General features: G+C 49.0%; 1 protein-coding gene across 2 annotated transcripts in view; it reads left to right on the top strand.

Annotated features, from left to right (window-relative positions):
• The window catches only part of GALNT14 (polypeptide N-acetylgalactosaminyltransferase 14), a 221,953-nt gene that overhangs the window by 126,514 nt on the left and 74,328 nt on the right, over nt 1-21,111 (top strand). For both annotated transcript variants that reach the window (XM_069582915.1, XM_069582916.1), the window contains exon 2: nt 19,506-19,675. In XM_069582915.1, coding sequence (XP_069439016.1) covers nt 19,506-19,675 — 170 coding nt within the window. The remainder of the gene's footprint in view (nt 1-19,505; nt 19,676-21,111) is intronic.

Raw genomic sequence — 21,111 nt, 5'->3', positions numbered from 1 at the left:
AAGGGGTTGACAATGCTGGCTTTTCCTGAGGCCTCTCTCCTTGGCTTGTAGACGGCTGCCTTCTCATTGTGGTCTTTTCTCTGTAGGAGGGCAGATTTACCTGGCATCTCTAACTCTTTTTTTTTAAGATTTATTTTTTATTTAATTTTTTGGCCGTGGTGGGTCTTCACTGTTGCGCATGGGCGTTCCCTAGTTGCGGTGGCGGGCGGCGTACTCTCTGCGGCGGTGCACAGGCTTCTCGCTGCGGTGGCTTCCCTTGCTAGAGCACAGGCTCCAGGGCACGCGGGCTTCAGCACTTGCGGCTCACAGGCTCAATTGCTCCACAGCATGTGCGATCTTCCGGACCAGGGATCAAACCAGTGTCCCCTGCACTGCAAGGCAGATGCTTAACCATTGGACCACCAAGGAATCCCTCTACCTCCTTTTATAAGGACACAAGTCATATGGGATTAGGGCTCCACTCTGATGGCCTTTTAGAACCTAATCATCTCTTTGAAGGACCTATCTCCAAATGCAGTCACATGGAGCAGAGCACACCCAAATAACCTCATCTAACCATAATTACCTCTAAAGGCCCTGTATGTCTGACCCTTTGCAACCCCATGGACCGCAGCACGCCAGGCTTCCCTGTCTTTCACCATCTCTTGGAGTTAGCTCAAATTCATGTCTATTGAGTCAGTGATGCTATCTACTGCCTCATCTTCTGCTCCCCTCTTCTCCTTTTGCCTTCAATCTTTCCCAGCATAAGGGTCTTTTCCAATGAGTCACTCTTTGCATCAGGTAGCCAAAATATTGGAGCTTCATCATCAGTCCTTCCAATGAATATTTGGGGTTGATTTCCTTTCAGTCACTCAGTTCAGTCACTCAGTCGTGTCTGACTCTTTGCGAACCCATGAATCACAGCATGCCAGGCCTCCCTGTCCATCACCAACTCCCAGAGTTCACTCAGACTCATGTCCATCGAGTCGGTGATGCCATCCAGCCATCTCATCCTCTGTCATCCCCTACTCCTCCTGCCCCCAATCCCTCCCAGCATCAGAGTCTTTTCCAATGAATCAACTCTTCGCATGAGGTGGCCAAAGTACTGGAGTTTCAGCTTTAGCATCATTCCTTCCAAAGAAATCCCAGGGCTGATCTCCTTCAGAATGGACTGGTTGGATCTCCTTGCAGTCCAAGGGACTCTCAAGAGTCTTCTCCAACACCACAGTTCAAAAGCATCAATTCTTCGGCACTCAGCTTTCTTCACAGTCCAACTCTCACATCCATACATGACCACTGGAAAAACCATAGCCTTGACTAGACGGACCTTTGTTGGCAAAGTAATGTCTCTGCTTTTCAATATCCTATCTAGGTTGGTCATAACTTTTCTTCCAAGGAGTAAGCGTCTTTTAATTTCATGGCTGCAGTCACCATCTGCAGTGATTTTGGAGCCCCAAAACATAAAGTCTGACACTGTTTCCCCTGTTTCCCCATCTATTTCCCATGAAGTAACGGGACCAGATGCCATGATCTTCGTTTTCTGAATGTTGAGCTTGCAGCCAACTTTTTCACTCTCCACTTTCACTTGCATCAAGAGGCTTTTTAGTTTCTCTTCACTTTCTGCCATAAGGGTGGTGTCATCTGCATATCTGAGGTTATTGGTATTTCTTCCAGCAATCTTGATTCCAGCCTGTGCTTCTTCCAGTCCAGCGTTTCTCATGATGTACTCTGCATAGAAGTTAAATAAGCAGGGTGACAATACACAGCCTTGACATACTCCTTTTCCTATTTGGAACCAGTCTGTTGTTCCATGTCCAGTTCTAACTGTTGCTTCCTGACCTGCATATAGGTTTCTCAAGAGACAGGTCAGGTGGTCTGGTATTCCCATCTCTTCCAGAATTTTCCACAGTTTATTGTGATCCACACAGTCAAAGGCTTTGGCATAGTCAATAAAGCAGAAATAGATGTTTTTCTGGAATGTGCTTGCTCTTTTGATGATCCAGCAGATGTTGGCAATTTGATCTCTTGCTCCTCTGCCTTTTCTAAAACCAGCTTGAACGTCAGGGAGTTCATGGTTCATGTATTGCTGAAGCCTGGCTTGGAGAATTTTGAGCATTACTTTACTAGCGTGTGAGATGAGTGTAATTGTGTGGTAGTTTGAGCATTCTTTGGCCTTGCCTTTCTTTGGGACTGGAATAAAAACTGACCTTTTCCAGTCCTGTGGTCACTGCTGAGTTTTCCAAATTTGCTGGCATATTGAGTGCAGCACTTTCACAGCATCATCTTTCAGGATTTGAAATAGCTCAACTGGAATTCCATCACCTCCACTAGCTTTGTTCGTAGTGATGCTTTCTAAGGCCCGCTTGACTTCACATTCCAGGATGTCTGGCTCTAGGTGAGTGATCACACCATTGTGATTATCTTGATCGTGAAGATCTCTTTTGTACAGTCTTTGTATTCTTGCCACCTCTTCTTAATATCTTCTCCTTCTGTTAGGTCCATTCCATTTCTGTCCTTTATCAAGCCCATCTTTGCATGAAATGTTCCCTTGGTATCTCTAATTTTCTTGAAGAGATCTCTAGTCTTTCCCATTCTGTTCTTTTACTCTATTTCTTTGCATTGATCGCTGAGAAAGGCGATTTCCTTTAGGATTGATTGATTTGATCTCCTTGCTGTTCGGTTCAGTTCAGTTCACTTGCTCAGTCATGTCTGACTGTTTGCGACCCCATGAACCACAGCATGCCAGGCCTCCCTGTCCATCACGAACTGCCAGAGTCTACCGAAACCCATGTCCACTGAGTCGGTGATGCCATCCAACCATCTCATCCTCTGTCGTCCCCTTCTCCTCCTGCCCTCAATCTTTCCCAGCATCAGGGTCTTTTCAAATGAGTCAGCTCTTTGCATCAGGTAGCCAAATTACTGGAATTTCAGCTTCAACATCAGTCCTTCCAATGAACACCCAGGACTGATCTCCTTTAGGATGGACTGGTTGGATCTCCTTGTGATCCTAGGGACTCTCAAGAGTCTTCTTCAACACCACAGTTCAAAAGCATCAATTCTGTGCTCAGCTTTCTGTATAGTCCAACTCTCACATCCATACATAACTACTGGAAAAACCATAGCCTTGATTAGACGGACCTTTGTTGACAAAGTAATGTCTCTGCTTTTGAATATGCTATCTAGGTTGGTCATAACTTTCCTTCCAAGGAGGGCTCTCAAAAGTCTTCTCCAGCACCACAGTTTGAAAGCATCGATTCTTCAGTGCTTAACCTTCTTTACAGTCCAATTCCCACATCTGTACATGACTACTGGAAAAACCATAGCTTTGACTAGACAGACCTTTGTCAGCAAAGTAATGTCTCTGCTTTTTAATGTGCTGTCTAGGTTTGTCTCCAAACATAGTTATGCTCTGAGGTATTGAAGACTTCAACAGATGAATCCGGGAGAGCCAGAATTCAGATGGGGAAGAGCTTGACTTGTTTTATAAGCTGAAGACAGGCCAGTGTGACTGAAGTGTAATAAAGAGGGGAAGGGAGAAGTGGGTGAGGCTGGAGAATTTGCAGGGCCAAATCAGGAAGGGCTTGGAGGGCCATGGTGCAGATTGCAGATGGTGTTCTGAGTGTAGCGGGAGTCCCTGGAGGGATTTTGAGCCAGAATGGGAGAGAGGGGATCGAGTGTCATTTTATAAAGGTGACTCCTAAAAATGAATTGTCGGAGCTGGAAGTAGAATATGGAGTTGGGGCCTATTGCGGTCAGTATTTCACAAAGGAGTCAGTGGTGGTGAGCATTGTTGTAGAGACGGAGATGGTGAGGGGAAGGATGGAGAAGGTAGGATCCATAGTACATGGTGATGGGTTAGCTCTGTGTTGGGGAGGGGGAACAAGTGATCAGAGTAAAGATAATGTTGAGAGAGGAGTGTGAAGGGTGATTCAGATTCCTGGCTGAGCAGCTTTACAGATGGTGGTGCTGTTTTCTTAGTGGGGACAGGCTGGAGGAGGCACCGGTTGTGATGGGAAGAGCGGGAGTTCCATATGGGACCTACTCAGGGTGAGACACTTGTGAGACATCAAGTGGGCATGGCAAGTAGGCATCTGTTTAATCTAGATGTGAGCTCAGAAGAGATCTGGGCTGGAAAGATGTAGTGAGAATTATCCACCTGTAGAAGGCTTGAAAGACATAGGAATGGAAAAAGTTGCCTGTGAGGAGCATATAATGAAGGTGGGAGGGGGAAGCAGGATTAAATCCACAGGCAGATCCAATGTTTAGAAACCAGGGAGAAGGAGAAGCCAGCAAAGAAGATGGGGAAGAGGGCAGAGGATGAGGAAAAGCCCAAGAGAAAGGGCTCCTGGGAGCCAAGAGGTAATAGCACCAGAAGGGGATGCCTTTGGTTGGGGCAGATGCAGCTGAGGATTCAAGGAAGAGGAAGGAGCCAAATCCTGGCTCCATGGTGGGTGCCCAGTGGGTACCCGATTGACATGGGCTTCTTTTCCTTACCCCCTCTCTATCTTGATTGGTTTTTAGAAGTCTGAATATCTATCCCCTTTTCCCTCAGAGGACAGTAAGAGCCCAAGAAATAATGACTAAATGAATGAAGAAGTGAATGACAAGGGCAGTGAGATGGGTGGTCCCCAGGGTGAGGCGTAACTCCCCTCGTCTCCTCTCCTGCATCCCTGGGCATCGATTTTGTCCAAGGGCGAGGCTGGGTGCAAGTCTCCTAGATACCGATGGCTCCTGTCCAGCAGAGGACCCTCCAGGGAGCCACTTGCCATGCTCGTCAGGCATCCTGGCCTGAGCAGGACTGACACAGTCCCCCTGGCTGCGGGCACAGGGAGCCGCCTCCCCTAGCAGGTCGCCGGAGTCCCGGTTGCCTTTCCTCCCTGAGCGGTGTCGACTGCACTGTAATCACACAATTATGATGCCATTAAAATGTCACATTTGGAGAAATCCATATAAACAAAGCATTAACAACCACTTGAAAATTGTAGTCTTTACCACTAATGACCTACTTTCTCTACATACCCTGCTCTCCCACCACCCCGACTCAGCTGCCGCTTCCCCCAGCCTCACTTTCAGACGCAGACCAGAAGGTACAGTCCTGTCTGCTGCCTGGTAAGCCTTAATGTTTAATGTGCTTGGAGAGGCTCTTTGATGGGTCCAAAGATGGCAGGCCAGGAGGAACCTGGCGCTGAGCCGCTTAGCAAATGAGATAAGAGGATCGCAACAACCAACCCCACCCTCTCACCTTTCCCACCCCTCCCCACCCCCGCCCCATGTAAGATCTTGATGATGGAAGAACCTGCTGAGAGGATCTGTGTGCTGTGCTAAGTTGCTTCAGTCATGTCGGACTCTTTGTGACCCCGTGGGCTGTAGCCCGCCAGGCTGCTTTGTCCATGGGAGTCTCCAGGCAAGAATACTGAAGTGGGTTGCCATGCCCTCCTCCAGGGGATCTTCCTGACCCAGGGATTGAACTCGCATCTCCTGTAGCTCCTGCATCGCGGGCGGATTCTTTACTGCTGAGCCACTGCAGAGAGAATCTGGTCCCTGGAAAACTGAGGGTGGTGTTGAAAGACGGGAGAGTCAGATCTGTGCCATTGGCTTTGACTCCTTCTTTTGGGGAAGAGATTGAATGAGACTTAGCGAAAGGCATGTAGGAGGAAAGCGTCCTGCCCAGGGCCTTGGGCCAGAGTGAGTCCACGCTGAGAATGCAAGGGAGTGGAGGGGCACAGGGCAATAGGGCTTTAATGGTTTTTACCTCATTCCCAGAATAGTGCTCTGGAGAAGTTGAGATACTGACTTTTGTCACTGGAGTCTAATTTTCATGCACCGAGGAAATGGATTACTTAAAGGAATCTTGTAGTGAGTGCTCTTATGCAGTAAAACATAAACCAAAGCAGCTCTGGCCAAGTGATTAATCTCTTCCTGATGTATCTGAATTGCAAATCTGGATTCCCAGAGAGTCCCATTTGTAGTTAAAGTCAGAGTAAGCTTTATTCCGAAGAAGCGAAAGAGAAGACCACTTTTTTTATTGAAGTATAGTTGATTTATAATGTTGTGTTAATTACTGCTGTGCAGCAAAGTGATTCAGTGATGCGCAGGTATATCTATTCTCTTAAAATATGTATATTCTCTTCCTTTATAGTTTATCATGTGATATTGAATATAGTTCTCTGTGCTATACAGGAGGACCTTGTTTATCCTTTCTATATATAAAAGCTTGTATATGCTAACCCTACCCTCCCGCTCCATCCCTCCCCCAACCCCATCCCCCTTGGCAACCACTCGTCTGCTTTCTGGGTCTGTTAGTCTATTTCTGTTCGTTTGTATCACAACTATAATTCAAAAACGTACGTGCACCCCAGTGTTCATGGCAGCATTGTTCACGACAGCCAACATGTGGAAGCAGTATAAGTGTCCACTGGTGGAGGAACTGATGAAGAAGACGTGGCACAAATCTGCAGTGGAACTCTGCTCAGCCAGGAAAACAGAATGCAGTCATGCCACTTGCAGCAACGTGGCTGCAGCTAGAGATTATCCTACCACACGAAGCATATCGGAAAGAGAAAGACACCACATACGACGTCACTTGCACGTGGAATCTAAAATATGACGCGTGAGGGTAGAAGATGTTTCAAATGTCACTCTGGCACTTGACATCCCTCTCAGCTCAGGATTAACCTGCAGAAAGGACTGTGCCACAGGCGCTTGAATGAATGGACAAGAATGGTCAGTGACAAGCATGTTGTTGAGGGAGTGATTATTTGTGCTTCCTGGGGTGGGAGAAATGCCCCCGTGGGTCTTATTTACATAAGCAAGTGCTTTATAAACCCCTTCTTTATAGTTTCATGTAAGATATCATAGATGAGGTTCCTGCCAGGCTGTAAAGATGGTCAGTATTTAGGTCAGGCTTGTAAGGATTTCTCCCAGTTTTTCAGTCCACCACCATCATCACTCCCTGTGTTGCCTGCAGCACTAAATTTGTCCTTGGCGGAGGCGGGCATCCTGCCCCCACCTAGTTCAGTGGGCATGACATCGGGTAATCTGGGTCTGCTTTTGACATAAAAGAGCCTCTTTCATTGAAAGTCAGCCTGCAGCCCCCATGGAGTCCTGGGAGATAAAAGTCCTTTAAAGTTATTTACTCCAACCCTATACCTACATATTCAGCAGCTGACCTAGTTTTGAGAGAGCTGGAGGGTATCTGGGTGTCACCTTATTTATAGAGAGGATAGAAAATGCGCTAAGCTCTGGGGCCTGCCTGCACACAGTATCTGGGGAGATCTAGCCGGCACCTCGGAGGCAACGAGAGAGGACCAAATTCTTCTCCGCCGAGCGCTCGAGGCTTCTTGCTAGTGTCACCTTTGGGGAATGAATGACAGGGCTTAAGGGACGCAACTCTGAAACTATTTCTAGCCAGAAAATCCAGCTTAGCACCTTTTGACCTGTTCATTAGGGGAGGTGTCCGTAGGATAGCCTTGGTGGAAAGTGTATGACAGGCCTCTGGCAGGCGCCTCCTCCCCTCTCCTTCCTCCATCCTTCTCTAGACAGAGCTGGGTTTTGAAGCTTCATTCCACGAACGACCCTCTGCCATTGTAGGTCCTGGTAAAGGACACGACAGAGCCTACCCGCCCTGGTTTCAATCACCTTGACTGAGTCCCTTTAGTTCCTCGAACCTCAGTTTCACCTTCAGTTAAAATAGGTTGGTGGTATCACCTGCTTCAGGTTGTCATGAGTGCTCAGTGAGTGGCGTTTTTAGGACAGAGCCTGGCACGGTAAATGCTACACAGCTGTTGGCTGTGGCTGCTGTTCTGAGCGGCTCTGTCCAGTGTGCGAATTGGTCACCTCTTCAAGCCGGTCCCTTTCCCCGGCTTCCCACAGCCATTTCCATCTTGGCTCCCCCAAGGTCACCTTGGCCTGAGAAGAACCCAGAGGGAGATTTGGGGGAGCTGCAAACCCTGGTGAACACACTCCTTGCGAGGGTGACTGTAGGGCTGGCCATCCCAGCTCTTGGAAGCCAAGTCCCAGGAGGCACCGAGGAGACCCTCCGGGGCCGCTGCGTCGGAGAGGGAGAGGGGCCAGCCCTCGAGCAGGGAGCCCTGACGCCCAGGCTCCTCGGCCTGATGGGAGCCTCGGCGTCTCAAGCAGGTCCTGGTCTCTGACCTCACCTCTGAGATCCCGGGATCTCTACCCAGAATCGCCCAGCTTGGCTTCCTTGCCTGCCCCAGGTCCCACCTCCAGCCACGTAATAGAGGGAGTTTGCACGGAGGCCTCGCAGAGCTAGATTTCTAGCCTTCCAAGCTGGTGATGCCTTGATTAAAAGTCGTTTCCTGGCTGTGTTGTTTGCATGGTTCTGTGTTCAGACCCATGTCTGAGATGGGGCTTTTGGGTGGATGAGCCCTCCCAAGCCCCAGGCAACATCAGCAACCTGTCTGTTTCATCACAGGCAGACAGGAAGGAGGTGTAGTCAGAGACCCCATTTCTGCCACAGGGAAGGAAGAAGCTGAACGTAAATTAGCTGAGTGTAAATTGTAAAAGTGTGAATTTTCTCCTCATTAGCATTCTGTCTCCAAAAGGAATAATAGTAACCACAGCAATGCTGACAATAATAATGGGTTACTTTCACCTTACATTTTGCCCAGCAATTTTTCCTGTCCTATTCCTGAGACTTAACTCAGATCTGTAAATCCTGTGGGGTAAAGGTTCATCTTGCCCCTGGGGTGGAGAGAGAAACCTACTATAAGAGGTTGAAGGGACGTGGTAGCAGAGCCAGGCTCAGGGCCGGCTCGCCTGACTCCTGCTCTCTTCTGGCATCTTCGGGACCATTGAGGGGAATTGCAGGATCTTCTCTGGTGCTGTGCATCCCTTTCTTTGCCCACTTCTACCTTCCCGCACCTTAGAACTCTGCTGCATTTCTGTCTGGGTGAAATTGGGTTGAAATGTACAAGGGGCCCCTTGAAGGAGAGAGATGTCACGAAAGCCTAACATGTAGAGTGAGCACCTTTCCCTTTATTTCATTCTTCCCTCCTTTATCTTTCTTTACCCTCTTCCTTTTATTCCATGATTGTCCCTGGGTCACAATTTGGTAACCTGCAAACTCAACCCATGGGCATATATTGTCACCAACAATGGAGGATGGCTCCTCCATCCATAGGATTTTCCAGGCAAGAATATGGGAGTAGGTTGCCATTTCCTTCTCCAGGGATCTTCCTGACTCAGGGATCGAACCTGGGTCTCCCTCATTGCAGACAGGCTCTTTACCGTCTGAGCCACCAGGGAAGCCCTGTTTCACCCAAAGGGGAGATTTAAGGCAGCGTCACTAGGCGGGTGTTGTGTGGCTCCTGGAAAGTCTTTGCTCATATTTCTGTTTCCTGTGTCCCTGAAGGCATGTTCACATGTGATCCTTGCCACACACTGTGGTTCAGTCCAGCCCCTTGAAAACTGCTTGCTTCCAAAGCTACTCCTTGAGGCTAATGAGCCTTCTGATGGTGCCTCAAGATATTTCCCGGCCCTGTACATGTGAAGAGGGAGACCTCTTCTGTCACTGGGGAAATGCAAATCTTGTTTTTTAACATTTTGGTTTTTTTCCTGCTTCTAGTGACCATGAGGCTCTATCTCTGTCCTGCTATGGCCATGCTGTTGGGCTCCCCCAGGAGAAGTGGCCTCCTCTTCCCTCGCACCCCTGCCCTGGGACATGGCTGCAGTGTCAGTCACCTGTCAGACCTCAGTCTTTTGAGATCCCACGACGACTCAGCTGTCCACTCCAGAGACAATGAGTTTCATCGTCTGGTTCTGTTCTGCTGGGGGCCTCCCTGCCTGAGCCTACTTCCGGTCCTCTCTCCCAGGTGTAGGCCCTCTCCTTGGTCCCTCCTGAACACTGGTTCCATCTCTTCATGCCTGCTTTCCTCCAGTGCCAGCTTCCTGGTGATGAGGCACAACCACCTGCTTTGCACCACTATGCAGTCCACCAAATCCTCTTCCTCCCGAGCCGCGGGTGGTTACTTGGCTCCCTCTGCACTTGATCTCTTGCTCCCTGGGTTCCAGAGCTGGAAGGGACCGAGGCTTCTTGTGTTCCCGTGTCTGTTTACTGTTCCACCTTAGAACACAAAGAAGACACAGGAATCAACGCTGCGATTAAGACCAGCTCTCTCTCTCTGTCTTCCTGCCGACCAGCAACAGGGAGGTGTTCTTCAAGCAAACAACAAGTGACCTGAGATACCCATATCCATAAAGGAGCTCTGGGTTTGGTCTTTGGCGGTAGGTGTATACATAAGATGTGGGGTAGCAAGCAGACACATAGCATTAGAGCTCACCCACCCTGGCACGTGCAGGGGGACCAGACCTTCTTGCCCAGTCACGCTGATTTATACTTCCCTGGCATCTCCCTTTCACGCTAATTAGCAAGCAAGTGAATCTCCATATAAGGCTCAAATTGCATGAGATTCTTTTTTTTCCTATTCCAGAAACAAAAGTTGGGCTTCTGTCCATTCTGTTAATCACATTATATTTCACAGTTGGAGTTTTCAGGCAATTATAATAATTATCAGAACTTGTCTTCTTCCAGAAGGCTCATAGCACCTCCCAAAGCTGTGATGTGGTGAGTGTGTATTTTGGGGCAGTGGTGGGGAGGAGAGATCTAGGCACTGGTGGCTCTGGTCAGAGACCAACTGAGACTGAATCCAGCAATAGAGAGGGGTCTTGATGTGGGGCCAGGCCATCAGACCTCCCAGCAGCTCATAGAAGCCACAGCAGACCCCATTCCTTGGCACCTGGCTCTTGAGGGAGTGGGGGTAAGAAAGAAAGTGGGGAGAAGAGACAGAAGGCAGTATAATAGAAAAGTAAACTCCTCCTACTGAATGATCTGCTACCTCATTTGGTCTGAGAAATTGCCCTTTCCTCCTCTATTATATGTCCATTCCATCTACCAAATTCTCTAAGAGTGACTTTCATATAATTAATACTAACCATTAAACTACAACATTGAAGGAGCAATTGCCTAATTCTGAGGAAAATTTAAATTTATTACCAGCACCCGAGATAAAATGAATTCTAAAGAGAAGAGAAAGCAGTGCAGAAGATAAATAGAAAGCCAAGTGGGATATTGACTTGATCCTTCTCCAGTGCAGGGTAATTTGGCTTCTAAAGTGAGTTAGATCATAATAAATTAAATTTAGATTTCTGCACATCAGTTAAATAACTCCCCAGACAGAATTCCAGTGAGAGGGAGAGGTGATAATACATGGTGGAAATATTAAAATGGAGATCTTATCTAATAATCCATAATTGATGTGCTGTCCCCAGATGAAGGGGAAGGATTTTGCAGCTCCTCCCTGTGTCGTGAACCCAGGTGGGGTGAACGAGGGCTGGCTTGTCCCTCCCTCTTTGTTTGAGCTGATCCTGCTCACTGTGGGGCGTCTGTTACTGGCAGTCACTCCTCTCACAGACCACCCTTGCTAAGTAGGACTTACCTAGCAGTGTTGGTCTGATGTGGGCTCATGCTGTCCTCTCTTGACCGACCCTCTGGAAAAACAAGGTCACTCCCTGAATAACTGACAGCAGAATAGTACAGAGGTGGACAGATTCTCCTGTATTCTTGTGACTGCCTAGCAGGGGGAGCAAAATGGCCCTGTGAATGTGAGGCACATCTGGTGATGGGGAAGGAACACCGGTTTTGAGGTCAGCAGTCTTGGGTTAGAGTCTCAGTTGTGAGCTCTCTATCTATGTGGTGTCAAGAAAATTCTTTTGCTATGGTGAGTCTCAGTTTTCCAATCTGCAAAATGGGAACAAACCTAACTGGCCTGCTGACTAAGTAGGGATAATATAAATGAGACGTTCTTGTGAAAATGCTATGAAGATTGTAAGCATTTGTTTGACTTTCAATCATTAATATATATATATATATATGTTTGTTTCTAGAAAGTCTGTTTGATTCTTTTTCCAAGAACTTTTGCTCTTCACTAGTTTTTCACTCCACATTTCAAGCCGCATATGCTTTATTCTGTTACTGTGATTTCTGTGTCTGAATTTCTTGGCGGATCAGAATATGTTCTTTATAGTTTCCGCTGACTGTCCCTTCTAGTGACTTGTTTCCTTGTGTGTATGATCATTTTTTACTGTGAATTCATCTTTTGGTGAGCTACGTGGGAATCCTGGGAGCCTGCCTTGGGACTGCTTTCCTCCAGATAAGGTTTATGTTTGTCTTTGCTGCGAGCCAGCTCACAGCTGACCTGGGACCATTTAGTCCCTGTTCTTGTCCTTAACTGGGCTTCCCTGATGGCTCATCAGGTAGAGAATCTGCCCGCAGTGCAGGAGACACAGGAGATGCAGATTTGATCCCTGGCTCAGGAAAATCCCCTGGAAGAGGAAGTGGCAACCCACTCAGTATTCTTGCCTAAAATTCCACAGAGTAGCCTGGTGGGATCACAGAGTCAGACGTGACTGAACGACTAAGCCTTAATTTTGGAAGACTCCGGTTCAGTGTCTCCATCTTTTAGGAGGTGCGCTTTACTTTCTCAGTGACCATTACCCCTGGGGCAGCCTCACATGTTATCTTTGCTTACCATCATCTATCCCACCTCTGGCTTCACCACCCTATATTATCCCTGGCCTTATCCCTCATCTCATGGTGAAGATTTTCCTTCTAGAAAGTCCAGTGATGCGTTAAAAACCACATTTGTTTTTAATTATGCAAGATGTGGCTGTAGTTTAGCATGGAAGTCCTGGCATCCGATCTGCCATGGTGCTGGAAGCAGACAGCTCCAGTGGGTGAAAGGCAGGGGCAGTGCCCGGGGTGGTGCTAGGAAGCAGAGGCTGCGGTTCTGGAAGTAGCTCTGGGTACAGGGAGATACGGGAACTCCAGACTGCATGGCTGGCCGAGAAGCTGGGTCTGTGGGCTTTGAGACACGGCTCTCAGTTGTGTCACCTTGAGCAACTCACTCATCTTCCCTGTGCCTGTTTCCTCACTGGGAGACTGGGGATGCAATTTTCTGTTGAATATTGGGCTTGTAAGGATTAGACCTCATTTGGGGGACCCCTCCCTCTAGGGTTCTGACAGGGGAGCTGGGATGGGTAGTTTATGTGTCCAGTAAGTAGTGGGCATTATCAGAGTAACAGCACTTTAACAGAGCAGCTTCCATCTGCATATGAAAGTTAGACTCTGCAGTGAGCAATGCCTCTCTCCTTGTTCCACACATATGGAAGGCTTTCCGGGATATTTGAATTCCGTGATGAATCCCACCCGACTTCACTTAGTTGTGTTCTCTTGATCCTTTGGTAGATCTTTGCACTCCTCTGGGTCATTTTTTCTGAGATACAAGTCACATAATGGGGGCCTGGACACAATAGTTGCCATTCAGTATCTCAAGGACATGAGAAAGGAAGGTCAGATTTGCGTCAAATATCCCTAGGGATAAAAACCAGCTCCCAAAGGGAGATAGTACAAGGAGACAAATTCTGGTTCAAAATTAGAAGAAAACTTCTAGAAGCTATATATAGTCCTTTGAAGCTTGGAGTGGGCATCGTGGAGCCTCTGTGTTCCTAACTGGATGAATGTGCATTGGATCCAGCGGAATGTTACCCTGGAGTTTCACACGTTGGTTGGATAGATGAATTATGTCTTTATTATTTTAAGATTTTTTTTAAATGTAGACCATTTTTAAAGGCTTTATTGAGTTTGCTACACTATTGCTTCTGTTTTATGTTTTGGATTTTGGGCCATGAGGCATATGGGATCTTAGTGTCTGGACCAGGGATCAACCCACACCCCTTGACTGGAGCATGAACCCTTAACCACTGGACCACTAGGGAAGTGCCTGTACTGTCTTTAAATGATCAGTTCTATCATTTTTTTCAATGATGACCTTCTCTGTGCTGCTCTATCACATTCCCATCTTCCCAGGAATCTGCCTGCAGCCCTCCCCCTTTTCTTGCCCTGGGCTGTCAGGACCAAGGCCACTGCTGGGAGGAGAACAGCTGCCCAGATCGGGGAGTGAAGAGCAGGCAGGGGGATGTTAAGAAGGGTGTGCAGATGTCTTTGCTTGGAGGAAGATCTCTAAGAAAATAAAGAACGGGACCTAGGAAAATAGTGGGAAACACGTAGACTGTCTTTGAAGAGCCAAGAAAATGGCAGTGAAGATGAAGCCAGGCACAGTCACCTAATGGCTGAACACATGGAACTGAAGCCAGGCTTCCTGGGGTTCAGTCTTGGCTCTAACACTTCCTATCTGTGTGACACTGGGTAAGGTACTCAATCTCTCTGTGCCTCAGTTTTCCCAGGTACAAGATGGGGACAGTCCTATTGATATCCATTGTAGTAAGGATTGTGGACTTCCCAGGTGACGTAGTGGTAAAGAACCTGCCTGCCAGTACAGGAGACTTAAGAGACATGGATTCAATCCCTGGGTCAGGGATACTCCTGGAGAAGGGCATGGCAAGCCAATCCAGTATCCTTGCCTGGAGAATCCCATGGACAGAGGAGCCTGGCGGCTACAGTCCATGGGGTCGCAGAGTCGGGCAGGACTAAAACAATGCACACAACACAGTGAGGGTCAAATGTAAATGTTTAGGACAGGTGGGGGATGCCCCTCAAGGTGTCAGCTGTTACAGGGTGACTCTGAGATGTTCCTTGAGGATCAGGTACAGTTCAGAGTAGGATGGAAGCCTTAGCAAGGGCTAGAGATTTTCCCATTTGAAGAAGAAGAGAATTAGAGCAATAAGAGAAAACTAGCAGTGCCAAGCTGGGGGAACAAGGGAAGGAGACAAAACCATTTGTGGAACATAGAGGCAGCCTCAGAACTTAACAGAAGGGAAGGCTACCCCCGTGATTCCTGAGCCAGATAATCAGCTGGAAAGCAGAGCAAGAGAAAATAGGCCAGGGAAGGATGGAGGGAAGGGGTTCCAGATTTCTCACAGAAGCCTGGTGGGAGGAAAGACATGAAGCAGCTTAACAGATGTGCTTTTGAGCTTTTGATTTTGGTGCGAAGTTATTTAAGCACTGGTCTTGGCCAGGGGGTTGGCTGGCTTAGTCAGAAATTTTCTGTTTAAAAGATGATCTTTGTTTCTGTCTGTGGCTTTATACCCCTCTTTGGAAACACGCCCACTCTGGACTGAATAAATTTTGGTCCGAAAGTCGAGTGAGGGCAGCCTCGGGGGAGCCACGTGGGAGGGGGTGCAGTTCTGGGGTGGGCCCTCTGGGGGCTCCTGTGTCCTTGTTTGGAGCAGCAGCATTCTACTTCCTGGGCTGGGAAGGCTTGTTAGGGTGAAAATGCATGTTTGGAAGCTTTCTGGGCATTCACATGCGCCCAGGAAGCAAGGAGCCCAATGCATGGGTACAATGTACATGCTCTGGGCCCTTAGACACCAGATGTGGAACTTATGGATTGAAGAGCTTGGAAATCAGCCCCAAAACCGGCCTATGAAGTCACTGCCCCTTCAGAAGTCCTTGGAGGATGGTGGTCACTCTATTCTGAGGACAAGTAGGGCAAGAGGGGCTGGGGTCCTTCCTCTGGGCATGTCCTCCACCCCACTCCTCAGAGGGGGTCTTTTTCTGCTCACTCACCCTCAGTAGAGAGGACCACCTTTGTTCTGTCCATGGTGCTGGGACGCTCTGAGGAGACTATGTCGGGGGTCCCTTCACTTATCAGCTGTCAAGCATGGATGAGCCACCTTACCTCTCTAAGCTGACCCCTCCTCATCCAAATGGGGGATTCTGCCATGCACCTGCAAGGTGCTTTGTAAAACAGAAATTGCTACTCAACTGGTAGCATTGTCTTAAACACAGCCTCACCATTACTTAATGCATCCAGGCTTCATTATAGGAATACCAAGCTCCCAGGACAGGGAGATCCCCACAGTGGATCCAGTGTGGGGAAGTGTGAACCTGCTCCATGCCCGTGACTATCTGAGGGAGTGGTCCCCTGCAAGGTCACCTCGACTGACTGTTCAGTTTCTCTTGCCAGCCTGGCTGCTGCTCTGGTTCTAGGATTTCTGGAAGCCAGCTTAGTTCTCGTGGCGCCATCTCCAAGGATGCCAAGGGTGCTTAGCTGCCCTAGGGTGGCAATTGCTGAGCAACACCCCCGGCCTTGTGCCCTCTTGGCCTTGAGCCTGTTCTGGTGTGAGTAGAGAGTGGGGGTGGGGATGAAGCCAAGGTCGGTCGAGTGCTGTCTCTACAGGTCGAGTGTCATCTCTCCAGCCCCCGTGCCTCCCCACAGAGCCTGCCCCACCAACAGCTTCTCCAGCCAATGGGTGGAACCATCCACCTGGGCCCCAGCAGGCTTCCCTTCCCACCAGGCTCAAGGGCTAAGGTCACCTCTCAGCTGGTCTCCTTGCGGAGCTCTCTCCACCCCCCACCCTCCTAAACATGTAGCCAGACACTTTCCCCCGACCTGCTTCATACAGGACCATCTATGTCCCAGAATGTTCTTTCACTCATGCTCTCTTTGCATTCTCAGCTCTGGCTTCCCCAGTCCTGAACTAGCCATTCCCTGATGGCTCTAAGCCGTCGTATCTCTCATCTGGATTTTCACTGCACACACTTCCCTTCCCATCTCCCTGTCAGCAAAGCAAAATCTCAGCTCATCCTTCAAGCCCTAACTCATCTGATGTTTCTTCTGGGAGGCTGTTCCTATTCCTATCCCTCCTCTGTTATAGACATCTTCATGCAACGTTGCAACCCGCTGGAGGGCAGGGGACCGCCGTCTCCGCTTCTCCTCCTCCCTGGCACACTGCACTGTCAGTTCAGTTCAGTCGCTCAGTCGTGTCCGACTCCTTGCGACCCCATGAATCGCAGCACACCAGGCCTCCCTGTCCATCACCAACTCCCGGAGTTCACTCAGACTCACGTCCATCGAGTCAGTGATGCCATCCAGCCGTCTCATCCTCTGTCGTCCCCTTCTCCTCCTGCCCCCAATCCCTCCCAGCATCAGAGTCTTTTCCAACGAGTCAACTCTTTGCATGAGGTGGCCGAAGTACTGGAGTTTCAGCTTTAGCATCAGTCCTTCCAATGAACACCCAGGGCTGATCTCCTTCAGAATGGACTGGTTGGATCTCCTTGCAGTCCAAGGGACTCTCAAGAGTCTTCTCCAACACCACAGTTCAAAAGCATCAATTCTTCAGCGCTCAGCCTTCTTCACAGTCCAACTCTCACATCCATACATGACCACAGGAAAAACCATAGCCTTGACTAGATGGACCTTTGTTGGCAAAGTAATGTCTCTGCTTTTGAATATGCTATCTAGGTTGGTCATAACTTTTCTTCCAAGGAGTAAGCGTCTTTTGATTTCATGGCTGCAGTCACCATCCGCAGTGATTTTGGAGCCCCCCAAAATAAAGTCAGCCACTGTTTCCACTGTTTCCCCATCTATTTCCCATGAAGTGATGGGACCAGATGCCATGATCTTCGTTTTCTGAATGTTGAGTTTTAAGCCAACTTTTTCACTCTCCTCTTTCACTTTCATCAAGAGGCTTTTTAGTTCCTCTTCACTTTCTGCACTGTAGGGGCCCACAAATTATTTTGAGATTTGCAGTAAATTCAGTTGGGCATAAGCCAGCTGCATGGCCCTTCCTGCAAGAGTGGGATGTCAGGGTAGCCCTGAGGTCATGTTCCAAGCACAGATGACAGCTGTCAGGCTATGGCACGGCACAGCCCAGGCTGGGGTTTCAAACCCCCTCCCCCATTGTCTCCATGTAGCAGCAATATCACAGGACATTAATAAAATCAATTATTGGATAAAAATCAGTGGTTTCCAATGCTTCATTTTGTGCTATTAGCAGGAGAATGCTGTTTCAAAAGAAGATAACAGAGAGCATGTGAAATGGAGAGATCAGTTACCTGATAAGCTGGAGGAGTGCCTGAGATGAATGTGCACATGGGCACGAGTAGCCCCCCTTACCTGCCAAGTGCGGGCCAAGCGCCTGCACTGCTGTCTGCGGTGCCTGCCCTGGGCTCTCCTGTTAGGTGCCTGGAGGACAGAAGGGCATCCTGGTAGTGATGGGATGGGTGGTACCCAGGCAGCTTCAGATACCTGCACAGGGTCAAGGGTCAGTAACACATGAATGAACATCTCATCCTTAGTGACTATGCCAGCCCCGGGGCTCCGGCCCTCACAGTCCAGGTCAGGGCCTGGTCAATAGGTTTTTCCAGATGCAGTATTCTTTTGGCTTTGATGAACCTAAAAGGTCTGAGCTTTGCTGATACAGACTGCCTCTCCCCTAGCGGGGGCAGTGCTAGCATCCACTGGGCAGTGACTATCAAGGGAAGCACCCAACTTGCAGAGGCCTTGAAGCCCACACCCCCTGCTGGCTGTGAGGAATCTCTGGTGGCTGCAGAGCTGGGTGGGCAGGGCAGAGGCGGCAGCCCGGGGTCTGGGCAGGAACCGGCCTCCCCCTGTGTGAATCCCCTTGCCTCCTCTGCACTGGAGGGTCCAAGAGACAGAGTTCTGCATGGGCTTGCTCTGCCACTGTCCACCTGGGACCTCAGATAAGCCAGTAACCTTTCTGAAACTGTCTTCCCTACCCTGCAGAGGGTCTTCGTGAGAATGAATCGAGATGATGAATGCAGAAATCGCTTTACACAGTCTAAAGTGCTGTCTCCTCATATGATGAGGGTTGTTACTTGCTCCCCCTTGGAGGTTTCTTAAAAATAACTATAGATTCCTGGGTTGGAGAAGGAAATGGCAACGCACTCCAGTATTCTTGCCTGGAGAATCCTGTGGACAGAGGAGCCTGGCTGGCTGCTGTCCATAGGGTCGCATAGAATCAGGCACAACTAAAGCGACTTAGCATGCATGCATGCATTGGAGAAGGAAATGGCAACCCACTTCAGTATTCTTGCCTGGAGGATCCCAGGGACGGGGGAGCCTGGTGGGCTGCCGTCTATGGGGTCGCACAGAATCGGACACGACTGAAGCGACTTAGCAGCAGCAGCAGCAGCAGCAGCAGCAGCAGCCTGGGTTGGAGGAAGGAAGGAACACACAAGGTGTCTCTCCAGCAGGTAGCACCCCCGTTATAGATGGATTGCTTGCTTTCCATTGCTGCCCTCCTTTGGCAGAGCAGGGAATGGCAGTCATTGTGTACCTACTATGTGTTAGCTATTGTGCCGGCACCTTCCAGCACGTGTCTCAAATTACCCCAGAGAGGTGGCCTCTGGGGTTAGTATTCTAGAATCCAAGTCCCAGCCCTGTTGCTTCCTAATTGTGGTATCTTGAGCAAGGTGCTTGGGCTGTTGAGACGGCTTCCTTGTCTGCGTAGTGGGGATACAAGCAACATCCATTGCCTAAAATTATGAGAATCACACGAGAAAAGTGTGTATAGGTCCTAACCCAGTGCCTGGTATATAAGTACAGCACTCATTAAATGGTAGCTGCCATTGTCGTCATCATCATTTATTATTACTGCTGATGGTTTTATTAATGTCCTACATCTGCCCCATCTTTGCACTGAACCTTGCCGGCACATGCTTGGTCTCTGGGCACTGATAGACAGAGGGAGCTGAGAGGGCCTGGGGCCATCCTCACCAACTTCCCCTTTATGTCCCATAGATTTCGGATGGTGACTGGGATGACCTATGGGACCAGTTTGATGAGCGGCGGTATCTGAATGCCAAGAAGTGGCGTGTCGGTGACGATCCTTATAAGCTGTATGCTTTCAACCAGCGGGAGAGTGAGCGGATTGCCAGCAACCGGGTGGTCCCAGACACTCGTCTTTTCAGGTACTTCCTCCCGACCCCTCCCCACAATCATGAGGGGTAAGTTCAGTGCTGGAAAAATGGGTTTGGAGTGTTAGTCATGAGTGGGAGTCCCAGCGGTTCTCAATGCAGGCATCTCCTAAGAATTACTTGGGGAACTTTAAAAAAAATGCGGATCCCAGCCTCCACCCAGCTGAAGCGTCTCTTTTCTGAGCTCCCCAAGTGATCCTATTAAGCAGCCAGGATTGAGAATTGCCACCACAGGTGTTTCTTGAACTTAAATCATCTGAGGTTCTTGTCACACTGATTCAGCAGGTCTGCAATGGGGCCTGAGAGTCTGCATTCCTGTCAAACTCCCAGGTTCTGCTGATGGATGGTCCAGGGCTCACATCGAATAGCAAAGGCTTAGAACGATAGTTCTCAAAGTGTGATTTCCCAGACCAGGAGACCAGTATCGGCATCACCAGTTAGAACTGCAGATTCTAAGCTTCCCCACAGAACTACTGATTGAGGTGCTCCAGGAGACCAGGATCAACATCACCAGTTAGAACTGCAGATTCTAAGCTTTCCCCCAGAACAACTGAGTGAGGTGCTCTGGGGTGGGGCCTGGTGACCTGTGTCTCAACACGGACCACCAGTGATTCTGATGCCTGCTTAAATTTGTAAACCACAGAGCATCAGCTGGCGCTGTGGCTTCCTTTTGTGGATCAGATAAAGTCCATGGGTGGTGGGTGGGTCCAGCTTAGAGGCCCTGGGTTTGAGTAGACAGTAGGCCCTGGAATAAAGATGCCTACCTGCCTACACGCTGCAGCCCTCTGCCTCTGCCCAGGAGACAGGCTGTGTCTCAGTTCCTTTGGAGACCTCTGGCTTCTCTGGTTCCTTCCTGCCCCCTCCTCTCAGTTTCTTCAACCACAAGGGTCAATATGCTGCCATCCTGTTGACAACTGGCATCACCTTTACCAAGAAGCTCCTACTATAGCTCTTGGCCCACCCTGGGGACCCTACTCCATAGACACAGGTTAACCTCTCCCTTTTCCCATCATGCCTTGCAGCTAAGGTTCAACTAGCTATGACACCAGTTGCCCTCTAGGGGGAGAAATCTGTGATGTGTGATAGGAATTCAATAAATGTTAGCTGAGCAGATGAAAGGGAGAGTAAGCCTGGAAAGACAACTGACTGCTCTCTTCCCATCTGCCATACGAGTAAACAGGGCAAAAGGAGCTAGAGGAAGTCCCCTTCTCCATACCCTCCCATCCTCATGGGCTTCAGATAAGGAATCAGGAGAATAGCCTCCGTTAAAGGGGAAAAGGCCTTTTCCCTTAAAGACTTCTCATTACTGAAAAGAGAAGAGTGAAGAAACAGCATGTGGGAGGGGGCTGAGCTTATTAAATTTGCTGCCAATTTCCCTACCACGGTAATTGCATTGTGAGTTATAGGATGCATTAGGACAGTGCCTGAGA

Source organism: Ovis canadensis, chromosome 3 (genome assembly GCF_042477335.2).
Source record: "Ovis canadensis isolate MfBH-ARS-UI-01 breed Bighorn chromosome 3, ARS-UI_OviCan_v2, whole genome shotgun sequence".
In the NCBI taxonomy this organism is placed as follows: Eukaryota; Metazoa; Chordata; class Mammalia; order Artiodactyla; family Bovidae; genus Ovis; species Ovis canadensis.
This window is presented reverse-complemented; position numbering and strand designations above follow the sequence as displayed.